Below are 20,794 nucleotides of genomic sequence, written 5' to 3'. Positions count from 1 at the left end.
ACCCGAGTAGGATGGGTTCCTCTGACTGAGTCTTGGTTCCTTCCAAGTTTTCTTCCTCTTGAAGGGAGTTTTTTCTTGCCACTGTGTCACCAAAAAAATTGCACATCTGCTAATATGAATCATAGCCCACCCTAAAGTGAATTAGAGCAACATTTGTGGAATTACTTTTAAATCACAAATAAAGTTTCATCCAAGTAAAGGTCACTTTAAAACCTAAACATGTTACTCCACTTTACATTTACTGTTGTAAAAAAAATGTTTGCGTGCAATGTCTGAATTATATACATATATATGAAAAACAACTGTTTAAAATAATATAACAGATGTGATGATGATTATTATTATTATTATATATTGGCATGTCAATTCTGTTGTATATTTGTATATTTACATTTACACCACTCTTTTTTATTTTTTCGACTAAAAGTACTTCTTATGATGGTGGTCTTTTACGTAAATGAATGTAACCTTATGTTTCATAGAGATTTTTGGCAGAAGTTAATATAAACGTTAGATAACCCAAACCCTCCGAGTCTGTTAGTATGACAAGCTTTTACTAAAGGACCAGATATATTCCATCAGTAAATCTAAGGTATTTTAACAGGTAAACCCAATAAAGGATTGTTTATTAGCTGATCAACTGGATCCGGTTAAAACACACAATTTTAGGGCAGTGATCAGGGTTAAGAAACTGCTTTAAACTACCAACATAAAGTACTGTACTAAATTCTGGCGATCCACTACATCCAGCTTCTAGCTAACTAGTTAAGATAGCTAAAAGAATTTTCTTTCATTATAGTTTACAGTAATTCTGCAATCCTAGTCTACAAGTCACAGTGACTATCACAAGTTGTGATTTATTAAGCTCACAGTTGGTTTGATCTGTGGGTTTTGATTTGTGTATTTTTAACCAGCTGTCAGTAATAATCTCATCACAGTTTGCATGGTTAGCTCCATAACCTTTCTTTTAGAAAAATCGCCGTATATCCAAATATTTTTTAATGTCAGATCGCTGCACCTCGCTGCTAAATCTTAAACAAAACAAAACAAAACTCCACAGGAGGGAAGAGGGCCTCCCCACTCTCCTCCACTCTCTGCAAAACCAGCAAGCTGATTGGCTGTTTCTCCTGAGAGGGAGACATTCTCCCTGAACCGGCTATATATATCCCATTCACATAGAGGTCCATGGTCTGCCTCCTTATTAATAGCACAGCTGAGTTGAGCTAAACAATTCGCTCCTGGCGACGCCCCAGTTCTGCGGTATCATTTTTTTGGTGGAAAAATCCACCAGTTTCTGATATTGGTGGGACATCCCCAGTTTCTACACCAATGGCTATGTGTACCACAGTGTAGCTCTGTGTACCTCTGTGTAGCATTGTACAGCTATGTAGAGTACTGTGAAACACTGTGTAGCATTCGGTAGATTTAAGGATCAGTGTTTAGCGCTGTGAAGCCCTGTGTAGAATAGTGTAACTCATCGGAGCACTGTGTAGCACTGTTTACCTCTTTGTAGCTTTGTGTACTTCAATGTAGTACTGTTTAGCTCTGTGTAACATTGTGTAGGCATTTGGAGCATATTGTAGCTCTTTTTACATATTTGTAGCTCTACCCTTAGTGTAGCACTGTGAAACTTTGTGTAGATTTAAGGATTATTGTGCAGCTCTGTGTCGCTCTATGGAGCATTGCGTGGTTTAGGGTAGGAGGAGAAAGAAAACATGGAAAACGCGTCTACAGTGTGCGGGAGGAGATGGTAGGCCTGCCTCCTCCTCCATCTGATTGGCTGAGGGGTCTTTGCTTTACGTCACTTCCGTCTGTGCTTTGGTAGGTTTAGAAAGTTTTAGGGTGGGGACAGGGCGAGAGGGCGTGGCTTTAAGTCACTGTGGCAAAGCACACCCATGTCAGCTCAATTCGACTCGATCACCAAACATCGTTCCACTCGCAAACCGATCAGAACCCATCCTTCATCTTCACCTTCATCATCAGCACCATCATCTTCACCTTCCTTATCTCGCCGGCCGCGTGCTGCTCGTCGTCCCCTGTACCCGCGCGCCCGGCCGGTTCTCTCGGCGGAGGGATTCCTCCTGAAGTTCGGAGGAGGAAGGTTGCGGAGCTGGAGGGTTGCTGAAGCTATAGTATAGCAGTAATATGGTAATATGTAATATGTAATATGGTAGTAGTACCATAGTGTAGTAGTGTTAGGGGTAACAGTAGTGGACGGGCGGCTCTCTGAACTAAAAGGCGCTCCGCGGTGTGTTTAGTTTAGAGAGCGGAAGAGGAGAGAAGTAGCACTTCCTGGAGAGGGAGCGTTTTTCCTGTTCTCCTACAGAACAACAGCAGCAGCTCCGCGGGGGACTGGGAGTGCTGGGATTTACTGGGTGTAACTGGCTGTAGGTGCCCAGGATGGCCAATGGTAGCCCTGATATGCCCCCAGGACCCCTGTCCCAGGTTTTCTTCCCACCGGGTGGGTCTGTCCTCCCCGGGGCTGTTCTGATCCAGCATGCTGCCTCTGTCTCACTGCCAGCGGCTCATATCCCGGGCTCCTCGACGGCGGAGATAGGGCTGCACCAGGGTCCCGGCGGCGCTGCCAGTGTGCCCGCGGTGCCCCCGACTCCAGGCGGGGTTTCCTTCATCATCCAGATCGGGCTGACCAGAGAGTCCGTGCTGCTCCCCCAGACCGCTGACCTGGCCTATGTCAAACAGGTGGCCTGCTCCATTGTGGACCAAAAGGTGAGTTCAAACCTAAAGAAAAGTCAGTCTGCTCAGGTTCTGATAATAAAAACCTAAATTTAGCTAAATTAGGAAAATTCCTTAGCCGAAACTTTTTCCATGCCGGGCAGGTGGGCAGGGATAGGGTGCCATGTATTCGACACACCTTTTATAACAGATACATAAACAACCTGTGTATAACCCTGATGATCATTATTATCAAACATTTCTTAAAATGGTAGATTCTGGTGCATTTTGTGGATGTAAATGTACAACATCAGCATACAACGAAATGAACAAGCCCAGTACAAGCCTGTATTACAGCAGCTTCTTTGTGCAGAGCATCAGAGCTCGTGGGACCCTGTTCACTAATCCATAAACTAGGATTTTTGATTAGTAGCCTAACTGTTGACTAAAGGACATGGACAAGAACACACGTTCATTTTTATTACAAAAAATAACAACTGTGTGTCCTAATCTATGGCTGAGGCTACTGCTAGTTCCTAAACTTTAACTCCAGCTGAAAACCTCCGCTTATTACGCTTTTTTTACAAGGAAATAATGAAACCAGAGTGAAACTAAACCGGAGTGACCCACCGATCAACCCTGCGTTCACTTTGAATCAGATAAAAATGAGAACAGTGATTAAAAGCCTAAACTCAACATCGGCATTAATTAATTCAGCATTTATTTAGACTTTTATTAGTGGGTACTGTCAACAGTGATGGTAAGTAGTTTAATCTGAATTGCACAATGTGTGACTGAAGGGGGAACCTGACGCCTTTTCTCTCCTCCAGAATGAAGCTCAGCAAGCCTTATTTTATTCTGTCCATTTGAATGTGAATAAAAAACATAACTGTTTTAGTTCATTATGTAAATTATAACAGTGTATTAATTTTGGTAGAATTGGGTGTGTATGAGCAGATATTGCAGCAGTAGTGCGTTTTATATGATGATAGGGGTTCATCACATATCAGACTGTCAGACGTAATGAAATAATGAGTGCTTGTGCATGAAGGGTTTTGCTTGCACTCGTATAATGTCTTGCTATAGTCTGTGCTGAAGGTACAGCCACACCTGTTAGCTGTGCTCCTGTTAGCTGTGCTTGTGATATCAGTACGGAAGCTCAATCCATCTGCACCTCTCAGATCCTGAGATCTGTCAGATCACTGGATCAGTACCCCGATGTCCATGATAATGGATTAATAATATAAAGTTGTTATTAAATCCCATGGATTTAACTCTAAATGCATATAAATGTAACAACATACTAGTCTAAATTAGGGGTGGGACAAAGTATCGATATTGTGATACCCTATGATATATTATTGATTGAATGTGGCATCAAATATAGATATTTTAATTGAAACATTCTAAACTCCGCTTACAGTAGCAGAATTTCTGTATTTTGAACCCCATTGCGTTCGGTTGTTTTCCCAGCACCATAGCAGTTTGCTGATGCAGCAGATCCATTCTACTGCTTGCCGTAGTCAATAGTCAAATTGGTTAAAACATTTTAGTCCAAACAACAAAAAACATTGGTGAGCGACTGATATTTAATGCTACTAGTACTTTAATATTAGGACTGTAGCCGAAACAACACACATTTTTTTCTTGCTGAGCAGTTTTTTTACCAATGAAATATTATAGGATGGTTTAACTTCATCTCAACACAGAGAAAACTATAATAAAAGTGATTCGAATTCGACTGTAATGACTAGATATGAATTTATAAATTTTTAAATTTACATAACATTACATTTATTTCTGCTTTTTAAGATCACATCCACCAAACCAACTTACAGTAACTTAACTCGCCATTTATGTCTAAACTGCATGTGACTCGTTAGTGTTATAAGGCCTCAGGGGTGAATGGGTTGCATGGCTGTTAAATTTGGTGATTTAGGTACAATTGTCTCGCACTGCTAACTACATATTCATTATATTTACCACTTCATGGGAAGACAACTAGATGGAAGAAACAGAATAGTCGCTCTTCACAAAGATAGTCTGCCAGCAAACTAAAACTGAGATACAGCATGATGACCAAAATCATACTACAGTTTTCCAAGATGGGTTCCTCTCAGAACAGGCCTCCCCAGGGTACACCAAAGAAGTTGAGTGTATGTGTTTAGCGAAATTTCCAGATCTTAAAGAATTGGGAGATCATCCTGCAGAGCTCTGACCATATGCCACACACTTCATCAGCTCTGTCTGCTTGGCAGTCTTCAAGGAGGGAGCCTCTTCTGAGGCTGGTGCACAAGACAGCCTGAAACAGTTTGTCGAAGACGAGCAGCTCAAGAGCATGGGTCACTGGATCCATGTCCTGTGGTCTAACAAGATCAAGATAAACTTGTTTGCTAGGTCTCTAACATCCACCAGCTCTGTAATCTTGTCATGGAGGAGAAGAAGAGGATTCCAGTGGCAACCTGTGAAACTCTAGTAAGCCCATGCCCAAGAGAGTTAAGGTGTGAGTTAAAGGGATAGTTCGGTATTTTTGACATGAGTCTGTATGGCATCATCATAACCAGTGTCGTGCATCCACACTGACTTACCCCCCACAGCGTCCTGTGAGCCGAGTTCTTGTCCAGTTTAGGTCAAAGCGAAAGTAGTCCGGCATGTTTGCTGGGGTCAGGAAAATAACTCCTTTTTCTTCCCAAAGCAGTACGTGTTCAAAAGAGTGATTTATTTACATCACAAAAAACTAACCCTGCAAAAGTCACGCCTCGTAAATCACTTGGGTCCTACTTTCTCTCGTTCCATATCAATGCGCGCAGCGCTGCAACCTGACAGCTAGCCTACGTGTTTGGGTCGCTTTGTTTACTTCTCGCCTCGAGAACATGTCTGACTACGAGAGTGACGAGGAAAACATTGATCACCGCTCAGAGCCACGGGGATATCTTTATGAACCCGAGTATACAGATGTTGAACTTCGCCAAATGGAATTAGATCGGGCAGAAAGAGAGAGGGTGGACAGAGAAGTGGTGGAAGATGAAACTGGAGCCACTGCTGCTGCTGCGATACCCAGGGTGGCCGACAAATCCTGGTGCACTTGTTTCAAGTGCGAAATAATGCAGACCGAGGTGGAATGCTACTGTTGCCACGAGTGGGACTTAGTTATGCCCGAGATGCAAGACCTATCCATTGATGAGGATGTCAGCGGGGCAGCTGCTTGCATCACAAACAACAGTGACTTCCCTGCACTCCTGAATGCTGGTGTGTTGAGAACTTTTTTTACGCTATGAGCGAATGCTGTAGAGAACATTGGTAGGCTACAGTTTTATTTACCTGGGGTGCAGGGACAGCAGATTTCTTCAGAATCCGTTTCTTCATCTGTCGTTGTCCAGGACATGTGGATAAAAAGTCATCATCGCTGAAGTGCGCACTGCAAACACGAAGCTTTTTTATTTTTTCCACTTTTGTGTCCACATGGATGCCCAGCGCTAGTACCCAAAGTTTCCTCAGAGCAACATCAGTCACAGGAAAAGGATGAAAACTCTGTGGAGAATCAGCCACATCTTTGTTGTTACAGCCTGGATAGTCACAAGTCCGCACCATTTTAACACACACACACACACACACACACCTAGCTATATATATATATGTGTGTTTACAAAGCTTATAAAAGCCAATAGACTTCTCCCTAAAGTTAGCTCGTTTGCGTTGCTAGTCTGAACACAGCTGCTAAGCACTGCCAAAACACAGAACAAGTGGACGCGTGCGCAGCTCGCTGTCAGAATGACGCGCACTGATACGAAATGAGAGAAAGTAGGACCCAAGTGATTTACGAGGCGTGACTTTTGCAGGGTTAGTTTTTTGTGATGTAAATAAATCACTCTTTTGAACACGTACTGCTTTGGGAAGAAAAAGGAGTTATTTTCCTGACCCCAGCAAACATGCCGGACTACTTTCGCTTTGACCTAAACTGGACAAGAACTCGGCTCACAGGACGCTGTGGGGGGTAAGTCAGTGTGGATGCACGACACTGGTTATGATGATGCCATACAGACTCATGTCAAAAATACCGAACTATCCCTTTAAAGTGCTGGACAATAATGATAGTCACACAACAGATAGACACTTTGCATTTTGGCAATTTTCACTTAAGGGTGTACCTACTTTTGTTTCCTGCGGTTTAGATGACATTAACGGCTATGTTTAATTATTTGGCGGGCACAGCATATTTAGACTTATATTTAGACATACCAACTAATCCAAATCTACACTCAACATCATGTTATCCAGGGTTATTGACCAACCTGGCAGAAATGGCTTAAATATAAACTTGTTTGTTTGTGTGCTTTGGCTAACGTCTAGCATGATTTGGATTTAATGGTCAATACAAACCTGCCATTGTATTCTTTTTACAGTGGACTTCAGTCTAGACTGCAAGATTTGTGGGTTAGGTATCTCCCTCCCTCCCTCTCTCTCTCTCTCTCTCTCTCTCTCTCCCCCTCCCTCCCTCCCTCCCTCTCTCTCCCTCCCTCCCTCTCTCTCCCTCTCCCTATTTCTCTCCCTCCCTCACCCTATCTCTCTCTCTCTCTCTCTCTCCCTCCCTCTCTCTCCCTCTCCCTATTTCTCTCCCTCCCTCACCCTATCTCTCTCTCTCTCTCCCTCCCTCCCTCTCTCTCCCTCTCCCTATTTCTCTCCCTCCCTCACCCTATCTCTCTCTCTCCCTCCCTCCCTCTCTCTCCCTCTCCCTATTTCTCTCCCTCCCTCACCCTATCTCTCTCTCTCTCTCCCTCCCTCCCTCTCTCCCTCTCCCTATTTCTCTCCCTCCCTCACCCTATCTCTCTCTCTCTCTCTCTCTCTCTCTCCCTCCCTCCCTCCCTCTCTCTCCCTCTCCCTATTTCTCTCCCTCCCTCACCCTCTCTCTCTCTCTCTCTATCTCAGTTGTGCTTTCACCGGGCTCTGGCAGCTGATGGCAAGCTGCATGACCGGAATTTGAACCAGCTGCATATCGTTGAATATCGTTATCGCCAAAATACCATGAAATATGGTGATATCATCTTACAGCCGTCGGGGTATAGCATTTTTTTTGCTGTTGCTGTTTGCTGTCTTTAAAAATCTACTAGACAGAGTCTATATCTGTCCAGTATTATTTATTTTACTTCAATCCTGGATATATAAAGTTCATTTTTAGTATCATATCATATGCAATAATTGCCAAATAAAATGTAACAATTTTATTTTCAGTGGGATATTCTTGATTTTTTTTTAAGTGACTGTAGTTTAAATATATGATTTTTGAATTGACATCTACAGTGCTGGAACAGCAACAGCACAGTGATGCAGATAATCACAAATATGCTGCTTATACAGTATAACTTCGGCCTTCAGGTCTAAACCATGAATTCAATTCATGTAAATGATTGGACTCATTAAAATTGGATTCAGGATTTTAAAGGATGCTGCTGTATAGTTTGTGTGTGGTTGCGGTCTGATAGCAGAGAGAGTTAGGCGCAGTAACGTTGCAGCTCACTGTCCGTGTTTTAGTGAAGCACACTTTAGCTCTTCCTCATTTGCATGTGTACAATGCACTTTGCATGTCTGAAGCAGATTTCCGGTTAAATCGCTACTCTATTTGACTACTGGAATAACTGCTGACTGTTCAGAATGGCCACTCATGCATGGTTTTTAATTGTGATACAGAGCAGTGTGCAGAACTGCAGATAAGGAAATCTGTTTGTGTGGCTCGAGAGCAGTAAAAAGAATGTTATGATTTTAATAGAAATGGATGACGTTGTGTTGGGATTATAATTGTTTATGCTACAATAGTGGAAAGATTTAAACAGAATTTTAAAGTAGGGCTGGGTGATATTTTTTTTTTTTATCTCATTTTCTCCTCAGTTTACACGACCAATTATGCAACCACTCATTAGGACTCCCCCTATCACTAATAATGCCCCAACACCAGGAGGGAGAAGACTAGCACATGCCTCCTACGATACACGTGAAGTCAGCCACCGCCTCTTTTTGAACTGCTGCTGATGCAGCATCGCCGAGTAGCATCACAGCGCGCTTGGAGGAAAGCGTAGCGACTCTGTTCTGATACATCAGCTCACAGATGCCTCGTGCTGATTGACTTCACCCTTTAAAGTGATGTGAGGAGAGAGTACCATCTACCCACCCAGAGAGTTGGGCTCCCTCAGGGTTCCGGTAGCCGATGGCAAGCTACATGACTGGAATTCGAACCACTGATCAAAGTGGCAACGTTTTAGACCGCTGTGACCGCTTAGACCGCTGTGTGTGTGCATAAATTTTCATGTGTGCACAGTAAGACAGAAGGTCTACAAATGGAGAAAGTTCAGCACTGTTGGTACTCTCCCTAGGTGTGGTTGTCCTGTGAAGATGACTGAAAGAGTACAGCGCAGAATGATCAATGAGGTGAGGAAGAATCCTTTAGTGTCAGCTAAAGAAAAGCTACAGAAATCTCTGGCACATGCTAACATTTTTGTAGACAAGTGTTCATGGGAGGACACCACGGAGGAAGCCACTGCTGTCCAAAAAAAACATTTCTGCATGTTTGAAATTTGCAAAAGAGCACCTGTATGTTCCACAGCAGTACTGGCTAAATATACTGTGCATAGATAAAACCAAAATTGAGTTGTTTTGGAAGGAACACACAACACTGTGTGGAGAAAAAAGGCACAGCACACCATCATCAAAACCTCATGCCAACTGTGAAACATGGAGGAGGGGGGCATCATGGTTTGGGGCTGCTTTGCTGCCTCAGGGTCAAACGGAACATCAACGGAAAAAACAATTCCAAAAGTAACAACGATTTTTTGCAGGAACACTTAAGATCATCTGTCCCCCAACTGAAGCTAAACAGAGACTGTGTTTGTCTATTATTGTGATTTAGATTATGTTGTGAATGAGGTGTAGAAATACTGCCATTTGTTATGTAGTCTCAGTGTTAATTAGACAAAGGAATAGGGCTGGGGCGACGCGTCGACATAATCGACGTCATCGATTACAAAAATACATCGATTTGCATAACGTGCGTCGGCGCGTCGTAAACATGGCGGCGCCTGTGGAGAGCATTAGAGGTTAGATCGGGCCCAAAAATTCCAACTGGCTGTTTTCGGGCTGTTTTAATGAGCGAAATATGATCAGAATTATGTTAATTAACACGGTAACATAGAAGCATAGAACAATTATTTAATTAAAATGATTTTTAAGAACAGCTAAACACAGTTCTTTTGCATACGTGCAAAAGGAGCACTTGAAGCGCAAACATCCAGGAGCACTATGTCAACAGAGTCACACAGTAAGTTACCGTTTACATCAGGGTCTCCGCGGGTGTCCTTAAAAAGACTTAAGGCTGTCTACCAAAGGTTTTAAACCTGCCACAGGCAGAAATTATACATTTTTGGTTTATATTTGTGCATGGCATTTCGCAGTTTCCAGAAACAGTAGCATTATTCATAAGTTCAGGTGTTTAGCTAAGCTAGCTGCCTTAAGTTATTTTAGCTAGCGCCGTCGGCGCTGCGGTGTCACACCGTTTTCTGTCACCGTCGGAATTTTGTGACCAGTGCTCACGGTTATGAGCGTTCATTGGCAAAACGGAAGCTTTCTATACCTACACCTTACCCTCAGCCCTAAACTGAAACGTTTTACCCAGTCGGGGTAAACATTAGAAACGAACACGTTTCGAATCGGCCAGTGCACCGGTCTGCTGAGAACTACTTGCCAGTGGTCACAAAATCTAGCGGTCACAGAAAACAGTGCAACACACGGTTGTGGTGTATGGGAGCTTATCCATTTTTAGCGTTATAGATCTAAACAACGTGCTGTACATGTAAGTGATTATAAGTGTGGGGTTTGGTTTAGTAGGCTTGTGTTGTTGTTGTTGTTGTTGTTATTATATATAAATATAGTAATTTATCGTTTGCTTTAAAACGTAAAATAATTATTTAAATATGTTTCTCAATGAATAGATTAGTCGACTAATCGAAAAAAATAATCGTTAGAATAATCGTTTAAAAAATAATCGTTAGGGACAGCCCTACAAAGGAACCTATAAGTATATCTGTAAGAGTTTTTTGATCTGTATTGGAAACAATGGCAAGTTGGGATTAGGTCCGGTGAGGATTTTGTTACTTTAAGATGCTCTTTAGTTGCTTTCGTTGAATGTTTGCGTCATTATTCATTTCCAGTGTGAAGCTACATCCTGTTAATTCGGCAGCATTTGACTAAATATCATCAGAGAGTTACATTTTATACATGTTATGCCTCTTGCTTCTTCTGTTACAGTCATATAATCAGTATATATCAGTGAACTGGTTTTACTGGTGACCATACATTTCCATTTAAAGCAATATCTCCACCATGTTTAAAATGCTATGTTTTGGATTGTGAACAACTTCTCTCTCCTTCTTTTCACTCAGTTTAATGTTTTTGTTATTGATATAATTTTTGCTTGTAATACATTATTGATGGTTGACATCAAATATTATTATCTCTTGAAACATAGGTGTTCTACACTCCCTTAGACTCGCACCCCAATTAGACTTGGTGGCGCTATAATGAAATTAATAGGGAAAGAAAACCTGCAGTGAAGCATACTGTTATGAAATTCTGTGAAACTGACACAAATAAATCTGTAATTTCTGAAATTTTATTTAATTCCCTTCAGTAACACACATGCTTCGAGGTCTCTCTCTTTCTCTCTCTCTCTCTTTGTCTCTGTCTCTCTCTCTCTCTTTGTCTCTCTTTCTCTCTCTCTCTTTCTTTCTATTTCTCTCTGTCTCTCTCTTTCTCTTTCTCTCTGTCTCTCTCTCTTTCTCTCTCTCTTTCTCTCTGTCTCTCTCTCTTTCTCTCTCTCTCTCTTTCTCTCTCTCTCTCTCTCTCTCTCTCTCTCTCTCTCTCTCACGTGAGCGGAAGTGAGTGTGTGAGTGGCTGCGGAGTGTGTGAGCGAGTAGCGGGCTGTTTGCCGGTTGAGTGAGTTTTCTAACCTTTCCATCGTTTCTTTATTCACTGATCTCACTGTTAGGGCTGTTATTCGGGTAGTGTGTGTTAGTGTTAGCGCCGTTATGGCGTCGGCCGGGGGTGGACCTCCTCGCCTGACTTTTAGACACGGTTGTAAATGTTTCCCGGACCCCTCTGTATCAGTAGAGGACTGTTTAATTGCTGTCAGTAAGGAAGTGGGAGCTAAAAATATAAAATCGGCTTCCAGAATGAATAAAGCAATTGTGGTGTTTCTGTCAGAAGTTGAAATGGTGGATAAACTGGTTGAGAAAGGTCTCGTTATTAAAGACGAGTTTGTCCAGGTTTTGGCTTTATCCAGTCCATCCAAACGTGTTGTAATGTCTAATGTCCCACCCGTCGCTTCTGATGAGCTTTTAAGAAACATACTTGAGAGATATGGAAAAGTGATTGGATCTGTTAAAATGATTCCTCTCGGTTGTAAGACCGCGGAATTTAGACATGTCACGTCGTTTAGACGCCAGGCGTCTATGATATTAAACGCGCGCTCTGACCCTTTAAATGTTTCGGTGGCTGTGACAGTGGAGGGAAGGAGCTGCACTATTTTTATTAGCTCTGAATCTATGCGCTGTTTTTCGTGTGGTGAATTCGGTCATATTAGACAGATGTGTCCTCGCAATGCTAATCATGATTCTGAAGCTCGGCCGGGCGATCCGGGGGTGACCGGCGCGGGGGGAGATGCCGACGCTGCTGCCGAGGCGCAGGCCGAGCCCGGCACTGGGCGCGCTGCTTTGGCTGCTCAGGTGCGCGAGAGCGGGGCTAGAGCCAGGCCGGCGGAGCCCGTGTCAGCGGGCGGCGCGCGCATTGATTTGGAAACTGAGCGCGCTGCTCCGGCTCTGCAGGTGCGCGCGAGCGAGGCTGAAGCCGGGCCGGCAGAGCCCGTATCAGCGGGCGGCGCGCACACTGAACCGGGAACTGAGCGCGCTGCTCCGGCTGCTCAGGTGCGCGAGAGCGGGGCTGAAGCCGGGCCGGCTGAGCCCGTGTCAGGGGGCGGCGCGCGCACCGAGCACGCTGCTCCGGTTGCTCAGGTGCGCGAGAGCGAGGCTGTAGTCGGGCCGGCAGAGCCCGTATCAGCGGGCGGAGTGCACACTGAACCGGGAACTGAGCGCGCTGCTCCGGCTGCTCAGGTGCGCGAGAGCGGGGCTGGAGTGGGGCCTGTCCGTGGCGCGCGCAGTGTTGGGCGGCCTGCAGAGGATCAGGTACGGGCCGGTGGAGCTGAGAGTGGTCTCGGTGCTTTTGCCACTGATCGGATGGAGGGGACACAGGAGAGTGTTGCCCGCGGAGAAGGACCAGAGCTGGATCAGTACGCTGTACCTCCCGCCGACCCGGACGTCAGGTCAGTAGTTGATGAATCTGATATGGACTGTGAGGAGTTAGATAGTGTAGCAGACGAATGTGATGGGGCTGATTCTCAGGTTTCAGTAGAATTTACTCCTAATTCTCGGACTGCACTGTATTCACTTTCCCAGATCAACCAGTTTTTAGATAACACTAAAGGCCATCGTAAACCGAAAATTGAACACTTTTTTCCGGACTTACCTTTGTTTTTGGCTTCTTGCGCTGTTGCTATGAGAAAGGCAACTTTGGATGAATTGGATCAGCCAAAACGATATAGGCTGAAGAAAATCATGAGCAATGTTAGGGGAAAACTGCCCCGCAATAGATAATCATGTTTATGGGTTTGTTTATAGCTTCTGGCTTTTCTGCATTTCTTGTTGTTTCCTTAGCACCATGGCTTGTTTTAAACTTGGCTCTTTAAATATTAATGGCTGCCGTGATGCTGAGAAAAGAGCTACTCTGTTTGAATATGCAGTATTAAAGAAAGTGGGCGTTCTCTTTTTACAAGAAACACACTCTGATCATGTAAATCACCCACAGTGGATAAATGAGTGGAAAGGTCAGGCTTTTTTTAGTCATGGATCCTACAATAGTGCTGGTGTAGGTATTTTAATTACAGCTGCTGTTCAGGTACTCGGTGCCACTATGCTTGAGGTTATTGCTGGCAGGTTGCTGAGATTGGATGTGGTTATTAAAGGGCTCCCTTTCACATTTTTTAATGTTTATGCACCTAATGTAGGTGTAGACCGTGTTCAGTTTTTTGGAACACTCCTTGAGTCTGTTAAGGCTGTTTCTGAGGAGAGAATTACAGTGGTTGCTGGTGATTTTAATTGCACTCTTACTCCTGATCTAGACAGAAATCACAGTGAACCGCATCCACGTTCAGCAGCTGCCCTTAAGACTGTGGTTGACTTTCATGACCTAATAGATATCTGGAGGGAGGCTTTTCCAATGGCCAGACAGTATTCTTGGTTACGGGTAAATATGAATGTGATCTCTGGGGCCCGGCTGGATCGGATTTATGTGCGTAAAAATGATAGAGGCAGATTTTCTTGTTCTTCTATTCTTCCTTTCCCACTTTCTGATCATCACTTCATTTCGGTTACTGTATCTCTTTCCTCTATAACAGAACAACGATCTTACTGGCATTTTAATAACAGTTTAATTCAAGACCAGTTGTTTGTGCACTCTTTCACTTTTTTCTGGGAGGTGTGGAGAGAGAAAAAAAGTCAGTTTTCATCTCTTGGTCAATGGTGGGACATTGGCAAATCCCAAATAAAAAGTTTTTGCCAACAATATACTGCCCACAGTACAAGTCGTCTCAAGTGCAAGGTGGAACTTCTTGAACGGGAAATTCAGAAGTCCAGTTGTGGAGTGGATGGCCTGATTGATCCGGGTGATGCTCAATACATTGAGCAAAAGAAGGTGTTGCTGAGAAACCTGCTAGAGGAGAGAGGCCGCGGGGCCCTGGTGCGGGCGCGTTTCATAAAGCTCAATCACATGGATGCTCCGACCACCTTCTTCTTCAGTCTGGAGAAAAAAGCTGTAGAGAAAAGGGCCCTCACTTCGCTACGTTTGCCAGATGGGAGAGTGACTGTGGATAAACAACAAATAATGAGACATGCATTGCTGTTTTATCAGGACCTCTACACCACTGAGCCCTGTGACCAGGCAGCTAGGGACTCTTTGCTGAGTGACCTGACTCGTCTATCTAGTCATCACAGCTCATCTCTGGAAGGTTTGCTGTCTTTTGCTGAGCTTACTGCCTCTGTATATGGGCAGTCTGAGGGCAGGGCTCCTGGACTAGATGGCCTAACCGCGGAGTTTTATGAAGCTTTCTGGCCTTTGTTAGGTCCGGACCTGCACTCTGTTTTTCTGGAAAGCATGGATTTGGGTTTTCTTCCGCTCAGCTGTCGGAGGGCTGTAGTGACACTGCTGCCCAAGAAGGGAGATCTCAGCTGTCTGAAAAACTGGCGTCCTGTCTCTTTACTTGGACTTGATTATAAGATTCTATCTAAAGCTTTAACTAACAGACTCAAGTCCTGTATCGGAACAATTGTCCATAAGGACCAGTCGTACTGTATTCCTGACCGCTCTATTTTTGACAATCTGTTTTTATTAAGAGACTTGTTTAAATACGCTGAGGTGGAGGAGCTGAGTCTTGGAGCAATATCGCTTGACCAAGAAAAAGCGTTCGATAGAGTGGATCATTCCTATCTTTTAGACACCCTTGAGGCTTTTGGGTTCGGCCCAAATTTTATTTCATGGATTAGACTGCTTTATACTGATGTTTATAGTCTGCTGAAAATAAACGGTCGTCTTACACGGCCATTCAGTGTTAAGCGCGGTATTCGACAGGGTTGTGGGCTGTCTGGCCTGCTATACTCACTGGCAATTGAACCTCTGCTGGTGGCTTTGAGGAAGCAGCTCAGTGGAATAGCATCTCAGGTACCCAGTAACACAGATGCAGCAACAGTGAAACTTAGTGCTTACGCGGACGATGTCACTGTGTTTGTAAAATCCAATGAGGATATTACTAGTATGGAGCATTGCCTTCAACTTTTCCAAGCCGCTGCGTCGGCAAGAATAAACTGGTCTAAAACCTCTGCGCTTCTTGTGGGCCGGTGGAGGGAGCAGGACGTTCCTTCCCTTCCAAAGCAGTGTTCGTGGCGCTCAGATGGTTTAAAACTACTGGGAATTTACTTTGGAACGGAGACCTTTATGGAAAAAAACTGGGATGGACTGGAAGACAAAGCTGTAGGTAGGCTACAGCGCTGGAAGTGGGTGCTTTCTGAGCTGTCCTACCGGGGAAGGGTGTTAGTGATTAACAACCTCATAGCTTCCATGCTGTGGCACCGTTTGACAGTGTTGAATCCTCCTCGTGCCCTGGTGCAGAGCATCCAGAAAGCCTGTACTGACTTCTTTTGGAACGGTTTTCACTGGCTTTCACCTGGAGTTCTGTATCTGCCTCTGAATGAGGGAGGTCAGGGGTTTATTCAGATTTTGGATAAAGTAAAGGCCATGAGACTATACACTGTTAAGAAACTACTGTACCAAGATGAATCTACCCCATGGGTTCGTTTTGGTCTGGCATTACTTAGGACCATTGGTGGGCTGGGTCTTGATAAGCAGCTGTTTTTGATGTCGTATGATGATGTGAAACGGTTATCTGTGTCAGGTTTTTATGGGTCTGTGCTCAGTGCATGGGGCTCGTTTACAGCAGAAAGGGAAGACGAGGCTCATTTTGGGTTAGATGAGCCTCTATTCTCTAACCCATATTTTGACTGTAATTTAAATTGCCTGAGCTCTACTGTTGCTGCTTTTATCCGAGCAAAAGTAGTAAAGGTTGCAGATATTGTTGATCTGGCTGCAGGGCATTGGCTTTCTGCCACTGAAATTAAAGCTAAAGTGGGGTTGAAATCTGAACGTATGGTTTATTTTTTATTGACTACAATAAGAGCCTCGTTTTCTCAACCGTACCGAGCTTTCATATCTTCTGCCTTGTCTGGTGAGCCTGACCACCAGGGTTTTCCAGAGTTGGACATTACGCCAAATGTTTTTAGGGGTGTAGAGACTGGGGAGGGTAGTCTTCTGTCTACTGATGGTGTGCTGAATGTGTCTCTTTCTAGTGCTGATAAGAGGGTCCTGTACCAGAGCTGTGTTAAATCTGATTTTTATACTGAGCTGCAGGGGAGGGTGGACTCCAAATGGAGAACCCATCTATCAGTCCCTGATGATCTGAGACCATCATGGCGGCTCCTGTACAAGGCCCCTCTGCCTAAGCGCTCTGGAGACCTTCAGTGGCGAATTTTGCATTGTATTTTACCTACCAATGTGTGTGTGTCCAAAATGACTCCAGCTGTGTCTCCACTCTGTTTATTTTGTCAGTCCCCTGACACTGTGTTTCATTCCTTTACTGAATGTTCCAGACTAGCACCACTTATTGATTTGCTAAGCATGGTCCTCCGGGAGATGGGGTTGATTTTCTCTAAGGTCCTTTTCATATTTGGGTGCAAATACACAAAATCTTTACTGAATGTTCCAGACTAGCACCACTTATTGATTTGCTAAGCATGGTCCTCCGGGAGATGGGGTTGATTTTCTCTAAGGTCCTTTTCATATTTGGGTGCAAATACACAAAATCTCTCAGTTTTAAATGTACTTTTGTGAACTTTTTGCTGGGACAGGCTAAACTGGCCATTTGGAAATCTTTCAGACTGAAAGTAGATGGGAAGGATTTTAATGTTGTTACACTGTTTAAAGCTCTGGTGGAGTCTCGGGTAAGGGTTGAGTATCTGTTTTATCAAAATACTCAAAATGAGTCTGAGTTTGAGAGAAAATGGTGTGTCACTGGAGGTTTTGTGTTACTGGAGGAAGGTGAATTGTTCTTTTCCTGGTGATGTAATTTTTAGTTTTTACACTAGCGTGTGATCATGTCTCTGTCTAACTGATTTTTCAATAAAGGGTTTGTAAACTCAAACTCTCTCTCTCTCTCTCTGTATAAAGGGAGGTAGTGAATAGGCCTGTGGGGTCTGGGAATAACTGAATCATTCTTCTCAGTTTACCTGTTGTCCTGCCTCAGCTGGCCTGCTTACAAAAGCCCAGTTCAGTAGAGTGAGTGAATGCGTCTCACTGCCCTTATTTTTCCTTCCTCCTCTGCAGTCTCTCCACTCTTCTCCCTCTCCTCTCATATTACCACTCCCTTCAGTAGAATGGGCTTCTTTGTTTGTCACAGGTAGCACACACAGGACTAGTTCAGATCTCTGTCTAGTCCTGGATTTTAGGTATTAAGGCATTTAAAAGACAGTTGGTCATTGGTACAGAAATTTTTATATTTTTATACTGTGTAATATTTATTCAAAATGTAAAGCAGTTGTTGTTCCTTTCAGAATGAAATAGGAATACTAGTGTACTATAACTGAAGAAAGACTCTTATTCACCCATTTCCAGCTTGTGGGAACTTTAATATCAGTAATCTGAGTAAATATAAAAAGCACTTTTTAAATGATGATTTATAAAGGGAAAAGCTATCCAAACTAATCTATACACACACACACTTTTTGGAAAGCTGAGTTCCAAAAACTACAACCTGTCCTGACTACTGCCAGACCTGTAGAATCAAGAAATCACTTAAATATAGAACCTTTCTGACAACATGAATCAGCTAAACGATCTCAAATATCAACACATGATGCCCCAATCTGAAGAAACTCAAAAACAGATGAGAAAACAAAGTAATTGATAATTTATGCTAACAGCTAATTGGGGATGCAGACTGTTTTCTGAGCTGAATTAACAGCTGATGTTGGATATCAGGCGGATGGTGCTGTGCTGGTTAGATAAGTAGGCTCTGGGGTTTGATAACAGATGGATGGAGCTGTGCTGGTTAGATTAGTAGGTTCTGGGGTTTGATAACAGATGGATGGAGCTGTGATGGTTAGATTAGTAGGTTCTGGGGTTTGATAACAGATGGATGGTGATGTGCTGGTGAGATTAGTAGGTTCTGGGGTTTGATAACAGATGGATGGTGATGTGCTGGTTAGATTAGTAGGTTCTGGGGTTTGATAACAGATGGATGGAGCTGTGCTGGTTAGATTAGTAGGTTCTGGGGTTTGATAACAGATGGATGGAGCTGTGCTGGTTAGATAAGTAGGTTATGGGGTTTGATAACAGATGGATGGTGCTGTGCTGGTTAGATTAGTAGGTTCTGGGGTTTGATAACAGATGGATGGTGCTGTACTGGTTAGATTAGTAGGTTCTGGGGTTTGATAACAGATGGATGGTGCTGTGCTGGTTAGATTAGTAGGTTCTGGGGTTTGATAACAGATGAATTGTGCTGTAATGGTTAGATTAGTAGGTTCTGGGGTTTGATAACAGATGGATGGTGCTGTGCTGGTTAGATTAGTAGGTTCTGGGGTTTGATAACAGATGGATGGTGCTGTGCTGGTTAGATTAGTAGGTTCTGGGGTTTGATAACAGATGGATGGTGCTGTGCTGGTTAGATAAGTAGGTTCTTGGGTTTGATAACAGATGGATGGTGCTGTGCTGGTTAGATTAGTAGGTTCTGGGGTTTGATAACAGATGGATGGTGCTGTGCTGGTTAGATAAGTAGGTTATGCGGTTTGATAACAGATGGATGGTGCTGTGCTGGTTAGATAAGTAGGTTATGGGGTTTGATAACAGATGGATGGTGCTGTGCTGGTTAGATTAGTAGGTTCTGGGGTTTGATAACAGATGGATGGTGCTGTACTGGTTAGATTAGTAGGTTCTGGGGTTTGATAACAGATGGATGGTGCTGTGCTGGTTAGATTAGTAGGTTCTGGGGTTTGATAACAGATGAATTGTGCTGTAATGGTTAGATTAGTAGGTTCTGGGGTTTGATAACAGATGGATGGTGCTGTGCTGGTTAGATTAGTAGGTTCTGGGGTTTGATAACAGATGGATGGCGCTGTACTGTTTAGATTAGTAGGTTCTCGGGGTTGATAACAGATGGATGGTGCTGTGCTGGTTAGACAAGTAGGTTGTAGGGTTTGATAACAGATGGATGGTGCTGTGCTGTTTAGATTAATAGGTTCTGGGGTTTGATAACAGATGGATGGAGCTGTGCTGGTTAGATTAGTAGGTTCTGGGGTTTGATAACAGATGGATGGAGCTGTGCTGGTTAGATTTGTAGGTTCTGGGGTTTGATAACAGATGAATTGTGCTGTGATGGTTAGATTAGTAGGTTCTGGGGTTTGATAACAGATGGATGGTGCTGTGCTGGTTAGATTAGTAGGTTCTGGGGTTTGATAACAGATGGATGGTGCTGTGCTGGTTAGATTAGTAGGTTCTGGGGTTTGATAACAGATGGATGACGCTGTGCTGGTTAGATTAGTAGGTTCTGGGGTTTGATAACAGATGGATGGTGCTGTGTTGGTTAGATTAGTAGGTTCTGGGGTTTGATAACAGATGGATGGTGCTGTGCTGGTTAGATTAGTAGGTTCTGGGGTTTGATAACAGATGGATGGAGCTGTGCTGGTTAGATTAGTAGGTTCTGGGGTTTGATAACAGATGGATGGAGCTGTGCTGGTGAAATTAGTAGGTTATGGGGTTTGATAACAGATGGATGGTGCTGTGCTGGTTAGATTAGTAGGTTCTGGGGTTTGATAACAGATGGATGGTGCTGTGCTGGTTAGATTAGTAGGTTCTGGGGTTTGATAACAGATGGATGGTGCTGTGCTGGTTAGATTAGTAGGTTCTGGGGTTTGATAACAGATGGATGGTGCTGTACTGGTTAGATAAGTAGGTTCTGGGGTTTGATAACAGATGGATGGAGCTGTGCTGGTGAAATTAGTAGGTTATGGGGTTTGATAACAGATGGATGGTGCTGTGCTGGTTAGATTAGTAGGTTCTGGGGTTTGATAACAGATGTATGGTGCTGTGCTGGTTAGATTAGTAGGTTCTGGGGTTTGATAACAGATGGATGGTGCTGTGCTGGTTAGATTAGTAGGTTCTGGGGTTTGATAACAGATGGATGGTGCTGTACTGGTTAGATTAGTAGGTTCTGGGGTTTGATAACAGATGGATGGTGCTGTGCTGGTTAGATTAGTAGGTTCTGGGGTTTGATAACAGATGAATTGTGCTGTAATGGTTAGATTAGTAGGTTCTGGGGTTTGATAACAGATGGATGGTGCTGTGCTGGTTAGATTAGTAGGTTCTGGGGTTTGATAACAGATGGATGGCGCTGTACTGTTTAGATTAGTAGGTTCTCGGGGTTGAT

At 43.7% G+C, this 20,794-nt stretch overlaps 1 protein-coding gene across 2 annotated transcripts in view; it reads left to right on the top strand.

The window, feature by feature from the left end:
* The first annotated feature begins 1,851 nt into the window (after nt 1-1,851).
* The window catches only part of prkd2 (protein kinase D2), a 90,117-nt gene continuing 71,174 nt past the window's right edge, over nt 1,852-20,794 (top strand). The window contains exon 1 of one of the 2 annotated variants that reach the window (XM_007237660.4): nt 1,852-2,727. In XM_007237660.4, coding sequence (XP_007237722.2) covers nt 2,401-2,727 — 327 coding nt within the window. In that variant the 5' untranslated portion in view covers nt 1,852-2,400. The remainder of the gene's footprint in view (nt 2,728-20,794) is intronic. The other variant, XM_007237659.4, reaches the window with a different exon arrangement.

Source organism: Astyanax mexicanus, chromosome 18, assembly GCF_023375975.1.
Source record: "Astyanax mexicanus isolate ESR-SI-001 chromosome 18, AstMex3_surface, whole genome shotgun sequence".
NCBI lineage: Eukaryota > Metazoa > Chordata > Actinopteri > Characiformes > Acestrorhamphidae > Astyanax > Astyanax mexicanus.
This window is presented reverse-complemented; position numbering and strand designations above follow the sequence as displayed.